The sequence below is a fragment of the Limulus polyphemus genome, unplaced genomic scaffold (genome assembly GCF_000517525.1).
Source record: "Limulus polyphemus unplaced genomic scaffold, Limulus_polyphemus-2.1.2 Scaffold4, whole genome shotgun sequence".
Classification (NCBI taxonomy): Eukaryota; Metazoa; Arthropoda; class Merostomata; order Xiphosura; family Limulidae; genus Limulus; species Limulus polyphemus.
Genome location: NW_013665614.1, coordinates 1,977,282 through 1,996,673, shown reverse-complemented (window position 1 = coordinate 1,996,673; position 19,392 = coordinate 1,977,282). Strand labels below are relative to the sequence as shown.

Genomic DNA, 19,392 nt, shown 5'->3' with positions numbered 1-19,392 from the left:
CATACAGATTAGTTTACCCTTTTAAAAGATAGCTTTATGATAATGGCATGTATCCAGCAAAACTAGCAGGGGCGTTATAATGTGGCGGTCAATCTCACTATTCGTTGGTAAAAGAGTAGCCCAAGAGTTGGCGGTGGGTGGTGATAACTAGCTGCCTTCCCTCTAGTCTTACACTGCTAATTTAGGGACGGCTAGCGCAGATAGCCCTCGTGTAGCTTTGCGCGAAATCCAAAAAACGAACAAAACAAACGAGAAAATATAAAACTTTAAAGAATAATGAAGCACTGTTGCAAAATAATGTTAAAATACCGATGACATCTGGTTACCGAAAAACTTTCTACATCAGTGAGGAGCTTCATAACAGTTAAAAACAATACCAGAACTAACGTAAAATGTTTAGTATTTAACATTCGTGAAATAGCTAATTTAGATATTTTCTTTTATCTAGTTACTACAGGGGGATGTAAGTCCAAATTACGTATATAGACTTCATAAGTGTATGCAGTACGATAACAACAAATATACCGGTTGTTAAAGAAATTAACAAGAGAATTAAGAGTTAAACTGTATATTGTTAATAAGATATAACTGGCTTATCTATCTTTCTTTTGTGTTTCTTGATTTTATAAAACTTATGTACAACTGAGTTTATGTTATTTAAAGTGAAGTTTAAAATGTCTATACAAATATCATATGTATACAAATATGATTTTGCTGTAATACTACTTTAACGGCGCGCCGACAGATGTGAATATGGATGTAGATAAACTCTGAACAGCCCATGTTTGTAATATTGAAAAGCTATACACTACTATTAAAGTTACAAAATATCATGATAGTACATACAGCATTAAAAACAGCGCGTGATATGAACAGTGGTGTCACAATTAACATATTGTTGGTGGTGCTTTGGTGTCGTCACCTCACAGACTTTAAGTGAACCATCTTTAAACATCTAACATTTTAAATATAATGCACTCTAACGACACAAAACTAAACATTCAAGAGAAGAATGAAGTACTTTGATTTTCATGTTTGTTGCGCATGTTAATGTGGTATTTTTAACTGATAAAGGCAGTGTTGTCTCAACAATGCCATTCCTCTCCAGTCTCCATCTACATTCTCGAGCAACTTTATATTTTTTCTTAAAGATTTTAATTTAATTGATTAAGTTTTAGTACTACACCATTATCGTTTATGTGTATGTGTACTAATGTATCTCTAATAAGGCATAAGCCGAAACAATGGACATGAAAAACAATTTAACCTAGTTTCCTGAAGTTAGTGGTCGCTTATTTCTAGTAAAAGAGTGTACTGATTTAATGCAATAATTGTTTTAGACAACTATTCTTTTGGACAACTACGAAAATCAACTCTGGGCAGTAAAAAGATGCGTTATAATATGTATTATTTTAACACATGGACAACCACTTACTCCACCCCCCCCCCTTTTAACGTGCCTAATGAATAGAGTGTTTTTTTTATTATTATTTTTCCCATGTAGTACAGGTGTTTCTACTAATATGGTGTGTTTTATAGCCTACATACTTGGTTTTGTTGGTACGTCCTTAATGAATATATAATCGAAACTTTGAACCATGTCAGCCAGCAATATTACCTTTTCAGTAGATGAATAACACCCCTTCCCCCCTCGCACCCACCCAATGGATCAGCGATAAGCCTGAAGGCTTCTAAAGTTAAAAATATCGTTTCATTACCCGTGGTGGGCACAGCACAGATATTCTATTGTATAGTTGTGCAGTTATTAACAAAACAACAACAAAAAACGAACGATATCAACTTTCAAATCGAAACCACTGTATGCATGTCAGATGCTTTAGTAAACATCACCTTTCCGTTCATAATGCACTGCATGCATGTCAAATACTTTAGTAAACATCACCTTTCCGTTCATTGACATGCATGCAGTGCATTGATGTTTTAGTAAACATCACCTTTCCGTTCATAATGCACTGTATGCATGTCAAATGCTTTAGTAAACATCACCTTTCCGTTCATAATGCACTGTATGCATGTCAAATGCTTTAGTAAATATCGCATTTCCGTTCATACTGTTTTTACCAGATGACCATGCCGTAGAACTTCTAAAACAATTTGATTGGATTTCAATATTTCATTGTATATAAAACCATACACGTGAGTCTAGTAAACTGTATTCTGCTGAATATAAAATATATAAATCATCAGAAGGTAACAAATTGTAGTATTAACAGACACATTCATGGTATTATTTGGTTGAATTATTTTATGTGTGTATTTTATTGAGTTGAATGAAAAGCAGTAAATTTTTGGATCTTTATATTATACATTTTTCTATTTATAATGACGATTTTCATATGTATATATAGTTCACATAGATTTTATGCAAGAGTCAGGTATGCATACAAATGACTGCCATGGTAGCTGATGTATAAGTGCTGATCAGTTTCATAAATATGCAGTTATGACGTGCCTTTTGTTAATGTTGCCCACTGTTCGAGTAATAGTGCCTTTCCTTTTGCGTTCTTTTTACGGGGGCTTGGAAAATACAGCTCAGACAATTGATAGATAGAGCTTCGGAATTGGTTGATGCATAGTTTATCTACAGCGCAAACTGAAGTGCTTGAAAAAATATATTCAAATCATATTTAGTAGCTAAGTCGTTTTGTGATTTATCAGTTCATTTTGAGGCTTAATATTTAAAAAATCAAAGAAATGCATTCGCTTTTGACACGAAAATTGCAATGGAAAAGACTGTCCATTGACATAGATAGAGGTATATATCTAAAAATAACTGACATACTTTTGAGAAGATTACAATTTATGGATAGTTGTATCCGTTTAAAAATATTAATAGTAATCATGATCACGCTTTGCTAACAGTTTTAAATTATAAATAACGTATAGTCTTTGTTTGATTCTTAATCTGAGAATAATTATATTATATGTATACTTATGTAAATATGCGCGTGTGTTGGGTTTGTGTGGCACTTATGATATTGGAGTGCTGAAATCATTTAGAGGGTTGGAGTCAGAAACTAGAGCTTCAAGCAGTTGTACCTGTAAGTTCTTATAGTCTTCAAAAGCTAGAGAAATGTTGCTAGTGTGTGAAATAATAATCTTTCAAAGCATAGCAAATTATATATTCTCCAATACTTTTAACATGAACTTAAATTATAATACATTCTATAATATGTTTTACATGAATATAGAGGTTTCACTAAGATAAAGGCACAGTGAGATGAGGTTTGTAATAAGCATTGTCTGAACAGATTGCTCTGCGTGGTTAGTTGTGTTACTGGTATACAGTAATTATAAAATAAACTCATAACAGTTAATGAAAATAAAAAGTTTTTCATCTGCCTTTCGGAATAAATACTTATTTCGACCAACTTTTAAAACCACCTACTACTAAACAATTCATACATAATTATGATATTTTTGGTGATTATTTTACCAGAATATTTGGATAATGGCCATAAAGTCAAAGTATTTGAACGTTTTGGTTTAACTTTTGTAGTATTATTTTGATTATTATTAAATCATTATTTAAATATACGTGCTTAAACTTTTTATTATGATTGTTTTGATTTTTGGAGCGATCATTTAAATAGCTTCATTGCTGTTTTTAATTCAATTGTATTAAAATTATTTACGTTGCGATTAAAATTATTTGATTTAGCTTTTAAGTAAATTGTGGTGACCTGTATAGTGTCATTATTGCTTGTGAAGTTAGATAAGTGTACGCTTATTAAGCATAATTTTACTTATAATTCGATTCAATAGTGCACTACGCGTATTACAAATGAGAAAGGCTATATAAACATGTTTATTCTAATTCCACTGAACACATGCAAAAAACAACATTAGTTAATTGCAGTGTAAATTTAAATTAACATATATTAACGCACCTCTGATATTCCCTGGTGAAAATCAGTACGCATAAAATACCTTGGAATTCTTTACAGAAAACAATCGAGATTGGAGCAAGAGGTATCCAGTTTTGTAAGACATGTCGATGTCATTGGTTTTGTCGTAAAATGGTCATCACTTGTTTTCTCACCTAACGTTCGATAAATACTTATCCGATTTTGCGGATGTAGCAAGTTGTGAAGGGACCACAGTTAAGAGCCTAGAGGCTACTGTGATTCCTCAACTTAAGACTATACAACCTTAGTAATATGGTTTTGATACGATTATCTATCTGTAGCTAATTAGAGACAGAACTGAAAGGTGACTTGCCTTGTGCGGGACTAGGATAAAACCAGATTCAACTGACGGTCAGACTTTTATCTCTTTAAGGGTCATTCCCGATTTTTCACAACTGATATGGCATAGGGACAGTTACACTTTGATCAAGTATACGCGAAAATAAAACTAATACGGTGTACGTTAAACATCGAGGGCACAGATATACAGACAATTTCTTCTATTATAACCTGGTTGTAAAATAACTGTTTCTATGACTTATTTTACAACTTAAACTTATTTAGCTCATAGTCTATCACAAGTATTATTTCATTTATAGAACTGTACTTTGTTACAATATTTTGTATTTTGAAATGCGAAGTTTGTATAATATATTTGAACGTATAGTTTCAATGAGCCAGTCAATATATAAGTGAATGCTTCATTAATGTGTTTTTTGTTGTTGTTTTTTGCGTGTGTGATTTTATTATCTTTTGATCTCAGCTACATCAATTAAATTTTATTGATGTTATTTCTTTAAACACTTTATATTATTTGAGTGTACCTTACTGTTTGAAAATGAATTAATTATTTACGCTATAAATGACTCTAGCGAGGGTTTAACAAACCATTTTCTTTAATAATGCCGGTTTTCTTATTCAGCGGTGTTAATACATCAAACTAAAGTAAATTCAAATGGTCAGTCAAGATAATTATCCAATAATAGTTTGTTTTCTACTCCATGATTAAACGAGAACAAATAAAGCCAACACTCACATATATTTTCTATCAATTATATCTTTCTGTTTTTAATTTGTAGTTCGATGATTTTAATGTGGAGTGGTTCTAAAAGAGTTCTTGTTCAGCTTAAAACTAAATAATTATTAGCTAATTTCATTTGGTTCCTAAGTTCCATTATGTTAATAAAGAAAAAAAGATAATACTGAGTATTTGTACTGATTAAAATAATCACACCAGTCAGTCAAAGCAGCAGTCAAACAGCAAGTGTAAGTCAAGGGGAGGGTTATGATAAAACAAAAGTCAAACAGCCAGAGTAAGTCAAAGAGAGAAAGTAATGATAAAACAAAAGTCAAACAACTAATGTAAGTCAAATAGAGAGTAATGATAAAGCAATACATTTACGGTTTACGTATATTTTTATAACTCAAAAAGTAATAGTAAGTCGCTTATACGGTACAAAAGGGCTATCTCTAATTTGGTACTAATGGACTAAAAAAGAATACAGTTTGTCAAAAACACCTACACCTATTTCTGGGTTCCTCTTATTGAAGAGTTGGATTTCAATGTAATTCTTATAAAGCACCTGCAGTCCAAGAAGCTCGTAAGGTCTTCGCATTTCTTCGTTACATGCAATAATTATTGAAGGTTAAGTCGAGCTGATATATGCATGTGTCTTCTTTAAGAGGCAATGTCTCACTTAGAATTATAGGTCTTTCATAGATGTAATATGTTACTAATCAAACCACTATTAGAAATACATAATTGAAGTTGTACGTCGCTTAGCCATGTGGTTAATATCATGATATTACTAGATATCCTGATTCTACTTATTCTCTACTTTCCGTATCCTGTGTGCGAGATTCCTTTAAGCGGATTTCGTTGATAGTCCACGTAGATTACACTCTTTTGTCGCCTTACGTCCAGCACCAGTCTGCTCTTATCCGGATTTTTATGATTTTATTCCAAGATGAAGACGTTCTTGCAAAGGTGCGAAGAAGATAATGGAGAGGCTTTGCATCTTCTGCCAAAGAGGGCGGAAGCAGAGAGATTCTATTAAACCGATTCGAAGTTGAACAATAACGCTTTATTCTAAGCCTCTCAGTCTCTTGATAGAAAAATCAACTGGTCTTTGAAAGTTATTGGATTTGAACCATTAGTATTGTCATTCACAATGGAGATAGCACACTCTGGTATCTTACAATCTGTGTCTAGGCTCACCAGCTCTACTTACTGCACTTTAGTTTTATAAACTGTGCTGGGTTTAAACAACAATGTTGACCCACTCACTTAAAGCTTTAGAAATTACACAACGCACAAAAATTATCTAAAGTTCTTGATAAACATGTAGTATTTATTCATAAATAAAGCGTCATATGAAGTAATGTGATAAATACGCAAGTTTGCGTGGAGGTTACAAAATCTTATGTTGACAAGCGAGACAACGTAACGGATAAAAAAACAAAAGCCATGTTTTTTGTATGAAAAGTTTGACAATATTATTGATGTGCAAAAGTATCGGAAAGTGCGCTAACACTTTCTATGTAGGGTTTGCACGGACGTTCATATTAAAGCAATACAAAAGTCATATGAATTTTCTTCTCTACAGATCATCAGAAGCTAGATATGAAGAGCTACCTGGCAAACTCACTCTATCTTCCGGTGTATATGACGCTTTTCAGCTATCCAGAGCATCCCAAAGTCTAAAACAGGTGGATAACCAAAACCGAGAATTCTTATTTTCATTCATGATCATCTTTTTTCAACAGGCCCAGTGTCTATCGAGTTCTAGAAGGAACTATGATTTTATCACGATATTTGACTACCTATTGAATTATTATTCTATGCAAAATTTATAAAGCTTTAAAATGCACTTTATAACCTAGTAACCCACTTACGCCATCTTATAAAAAAAAGTAAACAAACAACGCTTAGAAACAAATTTATCGTTAAAAAAATGCTATGTAGGCCTAGCTACTGAACTTGAAAAAAAAGAACGATACAAGATAGGGATGAAATGGATATATCACTTGATCCGGCTAATGATCCCATAGCAGACTGAGCCGTCTCGACTTTACATAAAGAATAACATCCCTACATTACTGGCTTTCTCACTGACCAAACAAATAATAGAACCAGAATTTCCAATCGTAAAATGTTACTCTATTGTAAAGTAGTCAAAAAAAGTAGTATTCTGAAGTTAAGTAAAGTAAAAGTACAATGCAATTATAACATCTAGTTTAAAGCAGACATACCTGGGAATTAATAAAACAGGAGTGTTATCTGTATTTCAGTGTTTCTGATAAACATTCGAATCATATATATAAAAGGATAATGAAACTGGGATGTTAAATCTGAACGCCACTGTACATTCAAATCAGATAAACGGCCAGGATAGAGTCAAATATAGCTGCTCTAGCTTTGAACAACTGACCACAAGGGTTTTGTCCGGCTCTTTGATCCGACTAACGAGATTGACTATCACTCTTATTATGCAGCCAAAGTAGCAAATACTAAGCGTATTCAGTGGCCTTACGTCTCGAACCTCGGATCCTTTAGTATGCAACCTGAAATGCTAAAGGAATATGTATGGTCCTTTAATACTTTAGGCTCCTTTTATGGTGCGATATGAGCAATACGTCTGCGTAAAGCTTATGTTTGAATTTATAAGTATCATAAGCAAAATAATAGACGTTTTGTTCAAATATCTGTAGATCCGTTATTGCACGATTTCAAATTTTTGATGTTTTAACTGTATTCATGTATTTATTTATTATTTATTACCAGACAATTTTGAATGTTAACCTCTCATTTTACAAAACAAAAGGACAGAGCCTATTGCAAATAGCGTCTGAACAAAATTAACATACATAGTCACTCTTAAGGAAATACTATAAAAACAACAACAATAACAAAAACAAAAAGAAACAGTTACTACAACCGGAACACCCTGGGTGGTAACTAAAATGTATCTCCTGAAACTGGCATTCCAACCCCCATGATGGTCAATTACGTACGTAAGCAGCATAATAAAAATAGAGGTGCCTAGGTCAAAGCCTACTACTATTAGAAAAGTGAAAATGAAATGTCTCTCTCTATATATATGTGTGTGTGTGTGTGTGTGTACTATTCTCTTCTATGTGTAAGCAAAAGTTTGGTATTCAAAACATTATAACAGTATGGCTCGACTCGTAAAATATAATTTTTGAGCCAACTTTTGCGAAATTGGATTACTTAATTTCTTACTTTCTGTGGATACTAGATGTAAAATTTGTGCAACCGTTCTTTTCATATTTCGTAAATATTCACGATTTTAGTGTTATATATTTCACACATGTAAATTGTTTTCCAATAATGCTTAGTGCTTTCTTTTTCTAGACGATTTGGAACCAAGTGTGCTGGCTGCAGTCAGGGGATATCCCCCACAGATCTAGTTCGAAGAGCTCGCAACAAGGTCTTTCATTTAAAATGCTTCACCTGCATGGTTTGTAGGAAACAGCTGTCAACGGGAGAAGAGTTGTATGTTCTGGACGAGAAGTGTTTCATTTGTAAGGAGGACTATCTGAATAGTCGACATAATCAAGGTGAAATTTTCTGTAGGAAATCTTTAAACATTAAGTGATATTTTTGTTTTATCTTTCACGTAAATGCAAAAGTACTTTACAAATCTTGAAACATGATTTTTCTTTTTCTTCCAAATTAAATCAGAATATGATAAATCTAAAAAATTATCTTTTTTTTCTATGTGTGTGATTTTTTATCTTTTTTAAACAGTGGAGGCTAGACAAATTCGTGATTTAATCCTGTGCCTCTAAGTTTTATCCTTGACAAGTACATGATTTAATCCTTTATCTCTAAGTCTTCTCCCTGTCAAATTATGGTTTAATCTTGTGTCTCTTAAGATTTATCTTAATGAAAACTCATTATCCAATCTCATGATTTAATCTCGTGTCTCTACACTGCAAAAAAGGTGTTATGTAAATTAGAACAACGATTATGTTATTTCACAACAAAGAACATTTATGTTCTCCAAACATAGAATTGCCTGAACTGTAACACTATTGATTGTTATAATGAGACAAATAGACGTTTTTTGTATGTCTTCGACAATACAAGAATGAGAGTTTCAGTTCAAAGTTTGGTTTATTTTAATACATTGTTGTGTTGTGAAGCCACATTTTTAACGAGTTCTGGTTTGAATCATTCGGAGATAACTTATGACAGAAACGAATATCAATCTTCATTTGAGGGGATTTAAAAAAAAAGGTTTTTGTGTAGTATTTGAGCTGTAGTATATGCTATTAAATACATGCCTTTACTTACTAATAAGATCGATTATGTGTAGATTGTATAAAATTCAACACAAAATTGTACACCAGCCAACAAGTTTTTGTGTTCTGTTTTATTAGACCAGAATGATTGTGTTGCTTCTAACTTGAACTTCTGTAGGTGACATTCAAATACCAGACTTGTGTTTCACAGAACACGAATTGTGTTGTTTCTAACACATTTTTTTCTTTGACAAGCTCGTGATTTAATCTCATGACAATAAGTTGTTTTATTTCTCTCCTCTCAAACTGGCACTTTTTCGGTGTTACATATATATACTTATTTTAAGTGTCTTCTTTTTAACTTCATCCTTTCCGGAAACATAATCAATTGTTCTCTTCCTCTCTTAATCTCTCACTCACGTTTATTTTTCATCAGTTGATTCAAAAACAGCAATCATCCAACTTCGCGGCATCTGTCCGTCCTCCACAAATCTATCACGCCAAGTGTATTCTTTTATGGAAAGATACAGAAGAAAATGGTACATAGTCTACAATTTTAAAGGTCCGAATAAGTACAGTAAAACTTCAATAGTGTGGCATTAATAACTTCATTATAAATGTTTTAATATATTAATCAGAACATAAACATCTCGCCTAATTCTAAATTTTCAGATGTAGTAGGTGAAACACTAATTCAATAAATATGTTTAACTTCGAACGATAAAGAAATCGACGTACAAAATGAAGAAAACGTATTAATACCCAATTTGGAATACAAGACACGTGAACATAAGTAAAGTAAAAAAAAAAGGAAAAAGTAAAACAAAGAGATACGTATAAATTATTTGAAATATCTATTACGTTAATACATAGAGTAAAATACAGGGCCTAACAAGAAATAAACTAACAGAACCCTAGACTGATGGTAAGGTGTTCTTTTTTGTGGTATAAATACTAATGTTTATATACTATAACAAACCCCTATATTTCGCATTAGTTGTTTTGAAGACTGTGAGGTTATATTTTAGAGAGGTATACTTGTCTATCCATTTTCGTGCAGAGAACCCATTACCCTTCACATAATAACAAGTTAGACTGTCGTGTAGATATTTAACTCACCGGTCAATATAACCCGTCACATTTAGCGAAGGAGACGTAAAATAAAACCTTGAAGTTTAAATCACCACTAACATCATCACTGGAGTTTCAACTATCGAATTTTGATGAGCGCCTCGAGCCTTTGTGGTTCTTTACTACTGTGATATTCAAGGCTTTATATTAGAACAAACAAAGTTGTTGTTGTTGAAGCTTTTAGCGCAAATATACACAATGGACTATCTGCGCTCTCTTCACCGCGGGGAATCAAACCCCAGATTTAGCTTTATTAGTCCGAAAACTTACCGCCAACTCACAAGAGGACAATGAACAAAGTACTGATAGTTCTCATTCACAGGAAACGTAATTTCTATATTGAATCCAGCACAACAACAACTCAAGTTTTTTTTCTGTTTTGTTAAATGTATATAGCTTTACTTTGCAGTGGTAAAATTTTCAAATTACTGACAAAGAGCTGAACATTTGAGTTACACCAATGTGAAACATTCTTATAACAAAACACTTTAGAACAGTGCATCTTCTTACCAATTGTAATATGGTAATGATGTTTCGGATTTATATATCTTACGTTATTTTCTTTTAACGCAGAACTAAACAATGGGCCATGTGTGCTCTGTCTACCGCATGGAATCGAACCCCAGATTTTAGCGTTGTAACTCCGTAAACTTACCTCTGACCCACATCGATATCTCTTACATATCGTTTTTGAAAGTTTCTGATTTTTATTAAAACATGTTTTGTACTTTTAATACATTACTCGTCTTACATAATATATTTTGGGGTTAATATCAGGGGTTGAATAATTTGAATAACTAATATTTAAGCCACGGGTGCAAGGCTGAGAAATGTATTGCTCATTTGATGCATTATGGGATATGTTTTAAAATGATCCCCTGCGGTTTTATGCACTTTTAGGGATTATGTCGTTAACGAAGTTCTGAATTGTTTAGTCACTTCAGCAGGCTTCCGCCCGTGGCTCTAACGTGGTATAGTGTCTGTGTAACTATTCTGAAATAATTTGTAACAGAATACAAAGAAATTGGAACTGGAATTTTGAACCTGAGTTGTACATTATGCGCATGTGGGCTGATTTTGAGCTGTTGATCAGAAGAAGGGACGGCAGCCAGCCAGCAGTAACCGCTGCCACAATAACTTTGTCTGATACTGAACCGAATCATGGTATAGTCTGTTACTTTTGTAATGCACCTAAACCTCAAACTTTGGGCACCTTGTTTCGCAGTCCGGCAAGGAAACTTTTAGGTTACGCCCTACCCGAAATCAAGGTTAAAACTGAGCATTAGCAAATACTAAAACGGGGCTGCAATGTTTAACTTCATAGGAAGACCTAAAAAGAGCGAAATGCTCTTGTATTGTACGGTTCAGTCTTTTAATTTATTTAATTATAAACAGAACAATGAACATTTGAAAACTCTTGTGCAGCAATTAAACTGTGACAGAGAATAACAAAGGCAGAAACTAATGGAATAATGAGATGTTACTATTGTAAAAATCATACGAATGTAAATCGGGGAGACCATCTTGTAGAAATGGGCGTCAGCTAGGGACGGACAAGGGGGCACTCCTGTCCCTCCTGGATTATAAATTTTGCTGCGTTTCCCTAGTTATATCTTTGATATCATTTTGTCATTCGACTCCCCTCTGTAATATATCCTGCGGACGCCCATGCTGGTAGGGACTTCTCAAAGTATAGTGAGAGCCTAAGTTCCAACTCTTTAGAAACTTAAAGACTGGTAATTATAGTTTACACCCTACAAATGATTACTAATTGCAGAAGATAATCAAGTTAAGTGTGTTGTAATAATAGTGTTTGGGCAACAAGAAAACGTTGGGCTTCAGCTCGTTGACATGGGCATTTGCATTCGAAGAGTCAGGCTTCCGCAGAAGAACCTTTCTATACCGGAAGCTACGTATTTTTTTACGTAAATCAAACCAGCTTGACTGTTGACGTACTCAGCTACGTGACTCGTGTTTTAGAAGTTTATCTATATGGCAGGTGCTTAGATTATACATACGTAAAATATACAATTACATAGAAGTATATAAACTTTAGTCATACGTTATATACTTGATAGTGGTATGTCATATTTTCAAATAGTAAATAGTAGTTTAGATGATAATTTATGTAGATATTTCTATATATAAATACATTTAAACACATGAATATTCAGTATAGCATAACTTTAGTTACTGTCCGTGAGTGTAGGAAACGTGAGGAGCGTATCGTATAATATATCTTAAAAGAAAGTGTGGAATGGGTTTTAAAAATTAACGATTTTTAATTTGACATGATGAAAAGTATGTTTATATGCAGGAAATAACGCAAAAAAAGGTAGAAATGCATTTAGTTGAAGAAAATTCAAATTCAAATGGAACTGATTTCTTTTCAGAACATTTCAAAAATAAAGAAAGTAACAACATTTGAAAACATTTGGAATTAAGTTTGTTTTTTTTTGCAATGATTGTGGCAGTTTTGTGATCAACAACTTCAAAATTGATTTCTGCTTTTGTTGTTGTTGTTGTTGTTGCTTTTCTCGTTCTCTGACTCTTAAAGATTCTGCGGCAATGATTGATCGTTGTTTCGTACGTCATAAAATTTCTTATTTTATTTTCAAAGTTCAATGAAATAATCATATTTCTGAATCTATCGCTTCGAAGGAAATGCAGTATTAATACGGATAATTTTTTATTATAAATATTTATACGTCTTAATCTTATTAAATACAATCAACAGTCTACTTTGGTGCATTCATCTCCATCGAAATAGCGGTGTTTTAGAGCTTGTAATTGCTAAAAACACCATAGCAAAATATTTATTCATTTATCATACACATTTTGTATAACAAAATAGCTGTACAACTAAATAAAAGAATTTTATATTATTAGTAATGGATCCATAACGTGAACTGAAATCTTGAATGCTTTAAGTTTCTTTATTTTTTGTTACTCTCAGTATTTTGTTTTGTGATTGTAAGTGTGTGTAAACTTACCGTTCACCTACCGGGCAGACTTTTTACATTTTTTCAAACTTCAATGTATAAATGCTTCTGTTATTTTGTTATTAGTGTTGTTTGAATATTAATATATAGATATGTATATATTATTATTATTATTAATGTACTTACGCTCGCATCCATTTACAATGAATGCTCTTTCGATAATACTATACTAATTTGTTTCTTGTATCATTTTACTTTTTCTTAAACGTTATTAATATGTATTTTGTTGTTAATGGACTTTCAATGCTAGTACTAATTTACTGTTTAAGTTGTTTCGATAATTTATTTCTGATATTATTTTGCTCATAGCATTCCTTCTATAGTTGTAATAATTCAATATTATTATTAATATATAAATTTATTGTTTTTTTATGCTAATGTTCTCTGTTGCTACTATCATTTTATTATTGCTATTATTTTGTTTCTTGAAATATTTTATCGTTACTTATATTTTGTTGCCAATATTCTTAGATGTTAACATTATTTTGCTGCTTGTATTCTTAAAAGCTAGTATTATTTTGTTGCTAGTATTCTTAGATGTTAATATCACTTTGTTGCTTGTATTTTTAAAAGCTAATATTATTTTGTTCCCAATATTCTTAGATGTTAATATTATTTTGTTGCTTGTAATCTTAAAAGCTAATATTATTTTGTTGCTAGTATTCTTAAATGCTAATACTATTTTTTTGCTAGTGTTCTTAAATGCTAATACTATTTTGCTGCTTGTATTATACTGTTGTGCTGAAACCTCATTATTTGTACAAGTATATGTTCTGTTCAGGATTCTCTGTCACTTACCAATACCATTTTTAGTTACATTAAAAGCAAAATAGAAATCCGATTAGTTTAGAGTTTTTTTTAATATTATAATTAAATACATTAAATGTTATGTCCCAGTTTGTTCTACATTTGTGCTTAAGATTATCGAGAAAGTTTTATTTGTTTTGGAAGAATATGAAAAGTTTTTATTTCACGTTTACGGTTGTTCATATGATATTGTTTTATGCAAAGTACTTCGACTTAGTGAGTTTGCTCTTGTGAATGTCACATTTAGCATTAAAGACTAGACTAGCTACGTGCAATCTAGCATTAACACACAAAAAAACAACAACAACAAGTGAGCCAACAAATTTCCGGTAGGTGACCCAAACAAGAGAAAACTTTATTAATTTACATTCTAATATCACAACTATGTGATCGTGTTATGTGTGAACATATATATTAATGCTTAACATTCAGTATTGTTTGGACTATTTCCGTCATTAACATGTACACCTGTACCAACAACAGTAATTTGTTTCAAAGGTTTTAACGCCTTGTATATTGTAGCACATTGTTGGCATGTGCTGACTGTGTAACAACAATTATTTCAATTCTACCAAGCCACAGAAACAAAATATATAATCGTTCTAAATTCATAAGAAACATGCTTATTTGAAATAAAATATGCATAAGCACCAGAAATTCAGATATCATGCGAAGAAGTAGACAGGTAGACAGATAAATAGATAGGTAATTGTGAAGGGAAATCTTACAGTGATGAAACAACAACATTATTTCTTCCCGATTGCATTAGTATTACCTTTCCTTTCCACCATCTAGCACCGGTAGCAACTTGGAATGCAGCCTGATATATGTTTCTGCCCACGAGGCAGATGTTCCCGGGACAAGTTCTCAACCGGGCTACCTTGTTTTATGGTTCCTGTAGCTTAGCGTGGAAAGAGTTTTAAATCTTGTACTAAAAGCTCCCGTGAAGTCTGGGAGTTTGATTTTTTTTTTATGCTTAGCCGATGGCATCACCTCAGGGACCCTTGAGGCCAAATTTTTATAATTTTCTCACGTGATTTTCTACAACACTATTATGTGTTGCTCAAGAAAGACAAAAACCAATCTAGCGTGCGGAAGGTCGCTATAGAATTACGTCACCTACAATGGTCGGTCGTACATACTTTACTTTGATTTGTCAGACACTTTGTATCCTGTTGAAGCCTAATAATTATACGGGCCCAACAGTTAGAAGGAGCCCTCTCTCTTCGTTATTTACCCGCATTAGGAGAGATGTTCCCCACATTCTTCATTACATGGTCGGTGGTATTGACTGATGTCTTAAGAGTAAACTGATGTCCAAACGAGTAAACGTTAAATAGAGAATCTAAAAACCAATTCTCTACCTTGACAACATCGAAAGAAACATATATGTGTTTGAACCATAGTCATTTCAAACAATACAGACAAAGGAATGGTTACATAGAATACAAAGATACACAATATTTTATGCGCCACTAGTCACATAATCAAAATAAAATCTTCACAAGGTCAATAAACAAAACTAGGTTAGAAGATGTATAAAGAAGTCTGTAACACAAGGTCAGTAAACAAAACTAGGTTAGAAGATATATAAAGAAGTCTGTAACACAAGGTCAGTAAACAAAACCACATGACCATATCAATAAATCAACCTACCTCACAAGGTCAATGAACAAGCATACATTACCAATTCAATAAAAATCTTACCTCAAAAAGTTAGTCAAACTTACACTCTTTGTTTGTAATCAAGCACAAAGCTACACAATGAGCTATCTGTGCTCTGCCCATCATGGGTATCGAAACCCGGATTCTAGCGTTGTACGTCCGTAGACATACCGCTGTGACATTGGGGGGGGGGGCAAGTTACACTCAAGCTAATAAATAAATCTAAGTTCCAACATAAACAACGGCTATCAAAAGTAAAAAATACAAACAAAAGCGATTTCTTTTCTTTTTTTTTGCCACAATGAAAGAGGAAGTATTTATTAGTTGTCTTAGCCGACTAGTTTCGGTGACAAAGTTACTGTCATCAGGGCTGGAACAACTCATAAGTTTAGTTTTAATATACAGTGGCACAATGTGTCTGAACACAAATTACCAACAATAAATGTTCAAATCGATGTTCTCAGCCTTCTACTCCCTTTGCCACCTTTGTCTCCTGTATTATCTGCAGCCTATTTGAGGAAGAATAGTTGTCACATTTTAAGATTATGTGTGGTGGGTTTAAGGTAAACTGATGTGTATTATTGAAGGTGACTAATAATCCCACTAAGCACTAATTCTTTTTCCGTCTGTTACTGTTCTAGAATTTGTTTTTCTGTCTGATACCAAAACTAATCTGCTCAATATCGTCTATATACCACAACATAATCCATTGTATCGTTTATACCATAAATTAATCTGTTGTGCCGTTTATACTAAAGCATATTCTATTATGGTGCCTAATGCCATAAGCTGAAATGTTGTGCCGTCTAATAACTCAAACATAAATTAATCTGATGTGCCGTCTAATAACATAAGTTGAACTGTTAACTGTGCCGCCTAATACTATAAACTAATCTGATGTACTCTTTGCGAACACAACTTAATCTGACATGGTGTCTAATACCAGAAACTAATCTGTTGTGCCGTTTAATAACATAAGTTGAACTGTTAACTGTGCCGCCTAATACTATAAACTAATCTGATGTACTCTTTGCGAACACAACTTAATCTGATGTGGTGTCTAATACCAGAAACTAATCTGTTGTGCCGTTTAATAACATAAGTTGAACTGTTAACTGTGCCGCCTAATACTATAAACTAATCTGATGTGGTGTCTAATACCACAAACTAATCTGTTGTGCCGTTTAATAACATAAGCTGAACTGTAAACTTTGCCGCCCAATACCATAAACTAACCTGTTGTGTCGTCTAACACCAGAACTGTTGCGCCGTCTAATAACATAAGACAATCTGTTGTGCCGTCTAATAACAAAAGCTAATCTTTATGTCGTCTAATAACACAAGCTAATCTGTTGTCACTGTTGTGCCTTTATACTGTCTAATAACACAAACTATTCTGTCGTGCAGTCGTATAATAACTGTGGAGACGACAATTTTTTGGCAGCACAGTGATAACATGCTGAATCGTTTAGGCCCAATTTACAAACATCATTGGAAATATCGCAAGCATTTTAAGCAAATTTTGAGCTGAAGTTAAATATGTGCGTACTTTGTACATTTATTGGTATGATTACATGACAATTGGCTGTCATGTTTTGAAAATTAAACAATTTCTAAATCTTGTTAATCTATTATTGGTTCTTAAAATGAGATTAAAACCTTCAGTGAAATGTTAATTTTAATAATTGCTTGTGGGGCCGGGAATGTAAGTTAAATATACTATGTAACAACACTTATTAATCTGATTTTATTGAAACTGATAACAGAGGAGGGGAGCAGAATAAAACGATTATTGAATGGTGATTTCGGGCAACAGATCATTTGTTGCCCTCATAACCAGTCAACAGTTGTTCACTGTTGTGCCGATTAATCTGTAATGCAGTCTAATACTACAAACAAATATGATGTTAACGTTTCAAATCCTTTTAACCTAAGGATTCCTGTTATAGTTGATGATTCAAATCATTTTCAAATAAAGTGCCACATGAAAGCTAATGTATACTTTTATGTATCTAATTTAATATTGTATTCAGGAGTGTAAGAGACAGACTGGATTTATTTTCTTATTTCCAATCTCAAAAGGTAAGTCGTTGTACAATCACTGCATGAGGAATGTCTTCGGTATCTACTATTGTAGTACGCATAGCTGTAACCTACCTCCAACGCCGTCTGTTTCGACTTTAACATCAGCTGCCACGTGTCTGTGGTGACACAGACAATGAACATTAACACCAATGCTCACCATCCCCTGATGAAACAGACAGTGGGTTTCAATACTAAGTGCCACCAGCTCATAGTGAGACAGACAGTGGACTGAACGTTATGAAACAGGCGTTCAAAATTAGAGCTATCTCCTACCTACTCGTGATGAAGTAGACAGTAGACATTAACACCAGCTGTCATCTGCTCGAGACGAAGCACAAAGTGGACATTAACACAAGCTCATATCCGTCTGTGATGAAACAGACAGTGGATATCAGCACCATGCAGCTGTAATTTTCCGGTAATGTTGACGCCATAACTAAATGGCACCTGTCTGTGATGGAACAGACATACAACCATCTTTGGAAAAACATTCTTCAGATGTTTTACCTAGTCTGAGAACGAAATACTTTGGCAAAGTAAATTCTTCAATACGTTCACGCACTTCACGTATCATTTATAGTTTACCAGCATCTAGAATATTGAAGAATGAAACCAGGTTTAAAAATTATGAAACATGTATATAGCGTTATCGATTTTGTCTAATGTAACGGTACTAGGTTATCCTCAAGCCAATAAACTGTAATCGCAATCGTCTAAACTACAACTTAATACGTTGTTCCGTCCAACATCCTAAGCCAATTTGTTGGGTCGTTTAAAGGTAAAAATATTAGCACACCACTATGGCAATATCGATTTTGTGTAAACATAACTGGTATCCGATTATCGTCAATCTAACTAGTGTAAACTGAACAGTTTTAGCTGAGTACATACTGATCATAGAGGTGATGAATGAACGCATGCGTTTAAGGTTAACGCTCACGAGATTTGTTTGTTTATGGCAAAGCTACTACGGCTACCTGCCGCTGTCCATAATTTTGAACTGTCGAGCAGAAGAACGGCAAAGGACGGCAGCAGCAGCCGCCAACTCATGAACTGGTGTGAATCAAGGAATAGTGAGACTGACCGTAACTTATAACGCCCCCACAGCTGAAAGAGCGAACATGTTAAGGCAAGGGTTTTAATCTTGTGTTTCACAGGTTGTGACTTGAGCGCTCTAGCCACCAGGCCATGAAAAGCCCTGAATACAGAAGTCGTTAGATTTATTAAATCAGTCATTGATAGTAACGCACTTGTGGATAACAAAAGCACTTGATATAATAACAGATTTACTACAGATTACACCAGTAAAATAATCCATAAGTTTAATATTTTTTTCGTACGTTAAGTGAACAACTTATAGCAATGGTTAGAAACATGATAGTTTTTGGGTTTTTTTGGCGCAACTAGTATTAACTAATAGAATAGGGCCCGGCATGGGCAGGTAGTTAAGGCGCTCGACTCGCAATCTGAGGGTCGCGGGTTCGAATCCCTGTCACACCAAACAT

At 33.4% G+C, this 19,392-nt stretch overlaps 1 protein-coding gene across 1 annotated transcript in view; it reads left to right on the top strand.

Moving 5' to 3' along the window:
* LOC106471184 (LIM/homeobox protein Lhx1-like) overlaps positions 1–19,392 on the top strand; it is a 121,465-nt gene that overhangs the window by 5,637 nt on the left and 96,436 nt on the right. The window contains exon 2 of the mRNA XM_022402205.1: positions 8,305–8,510. Within this exon, the coding sequence (XP_022257913.1) occupies positions 8,305–8,510 (206 nt within the window). The remainder of the gene's footprint in view (positions 1–8,304; positions 8,511–19,392) is intronic.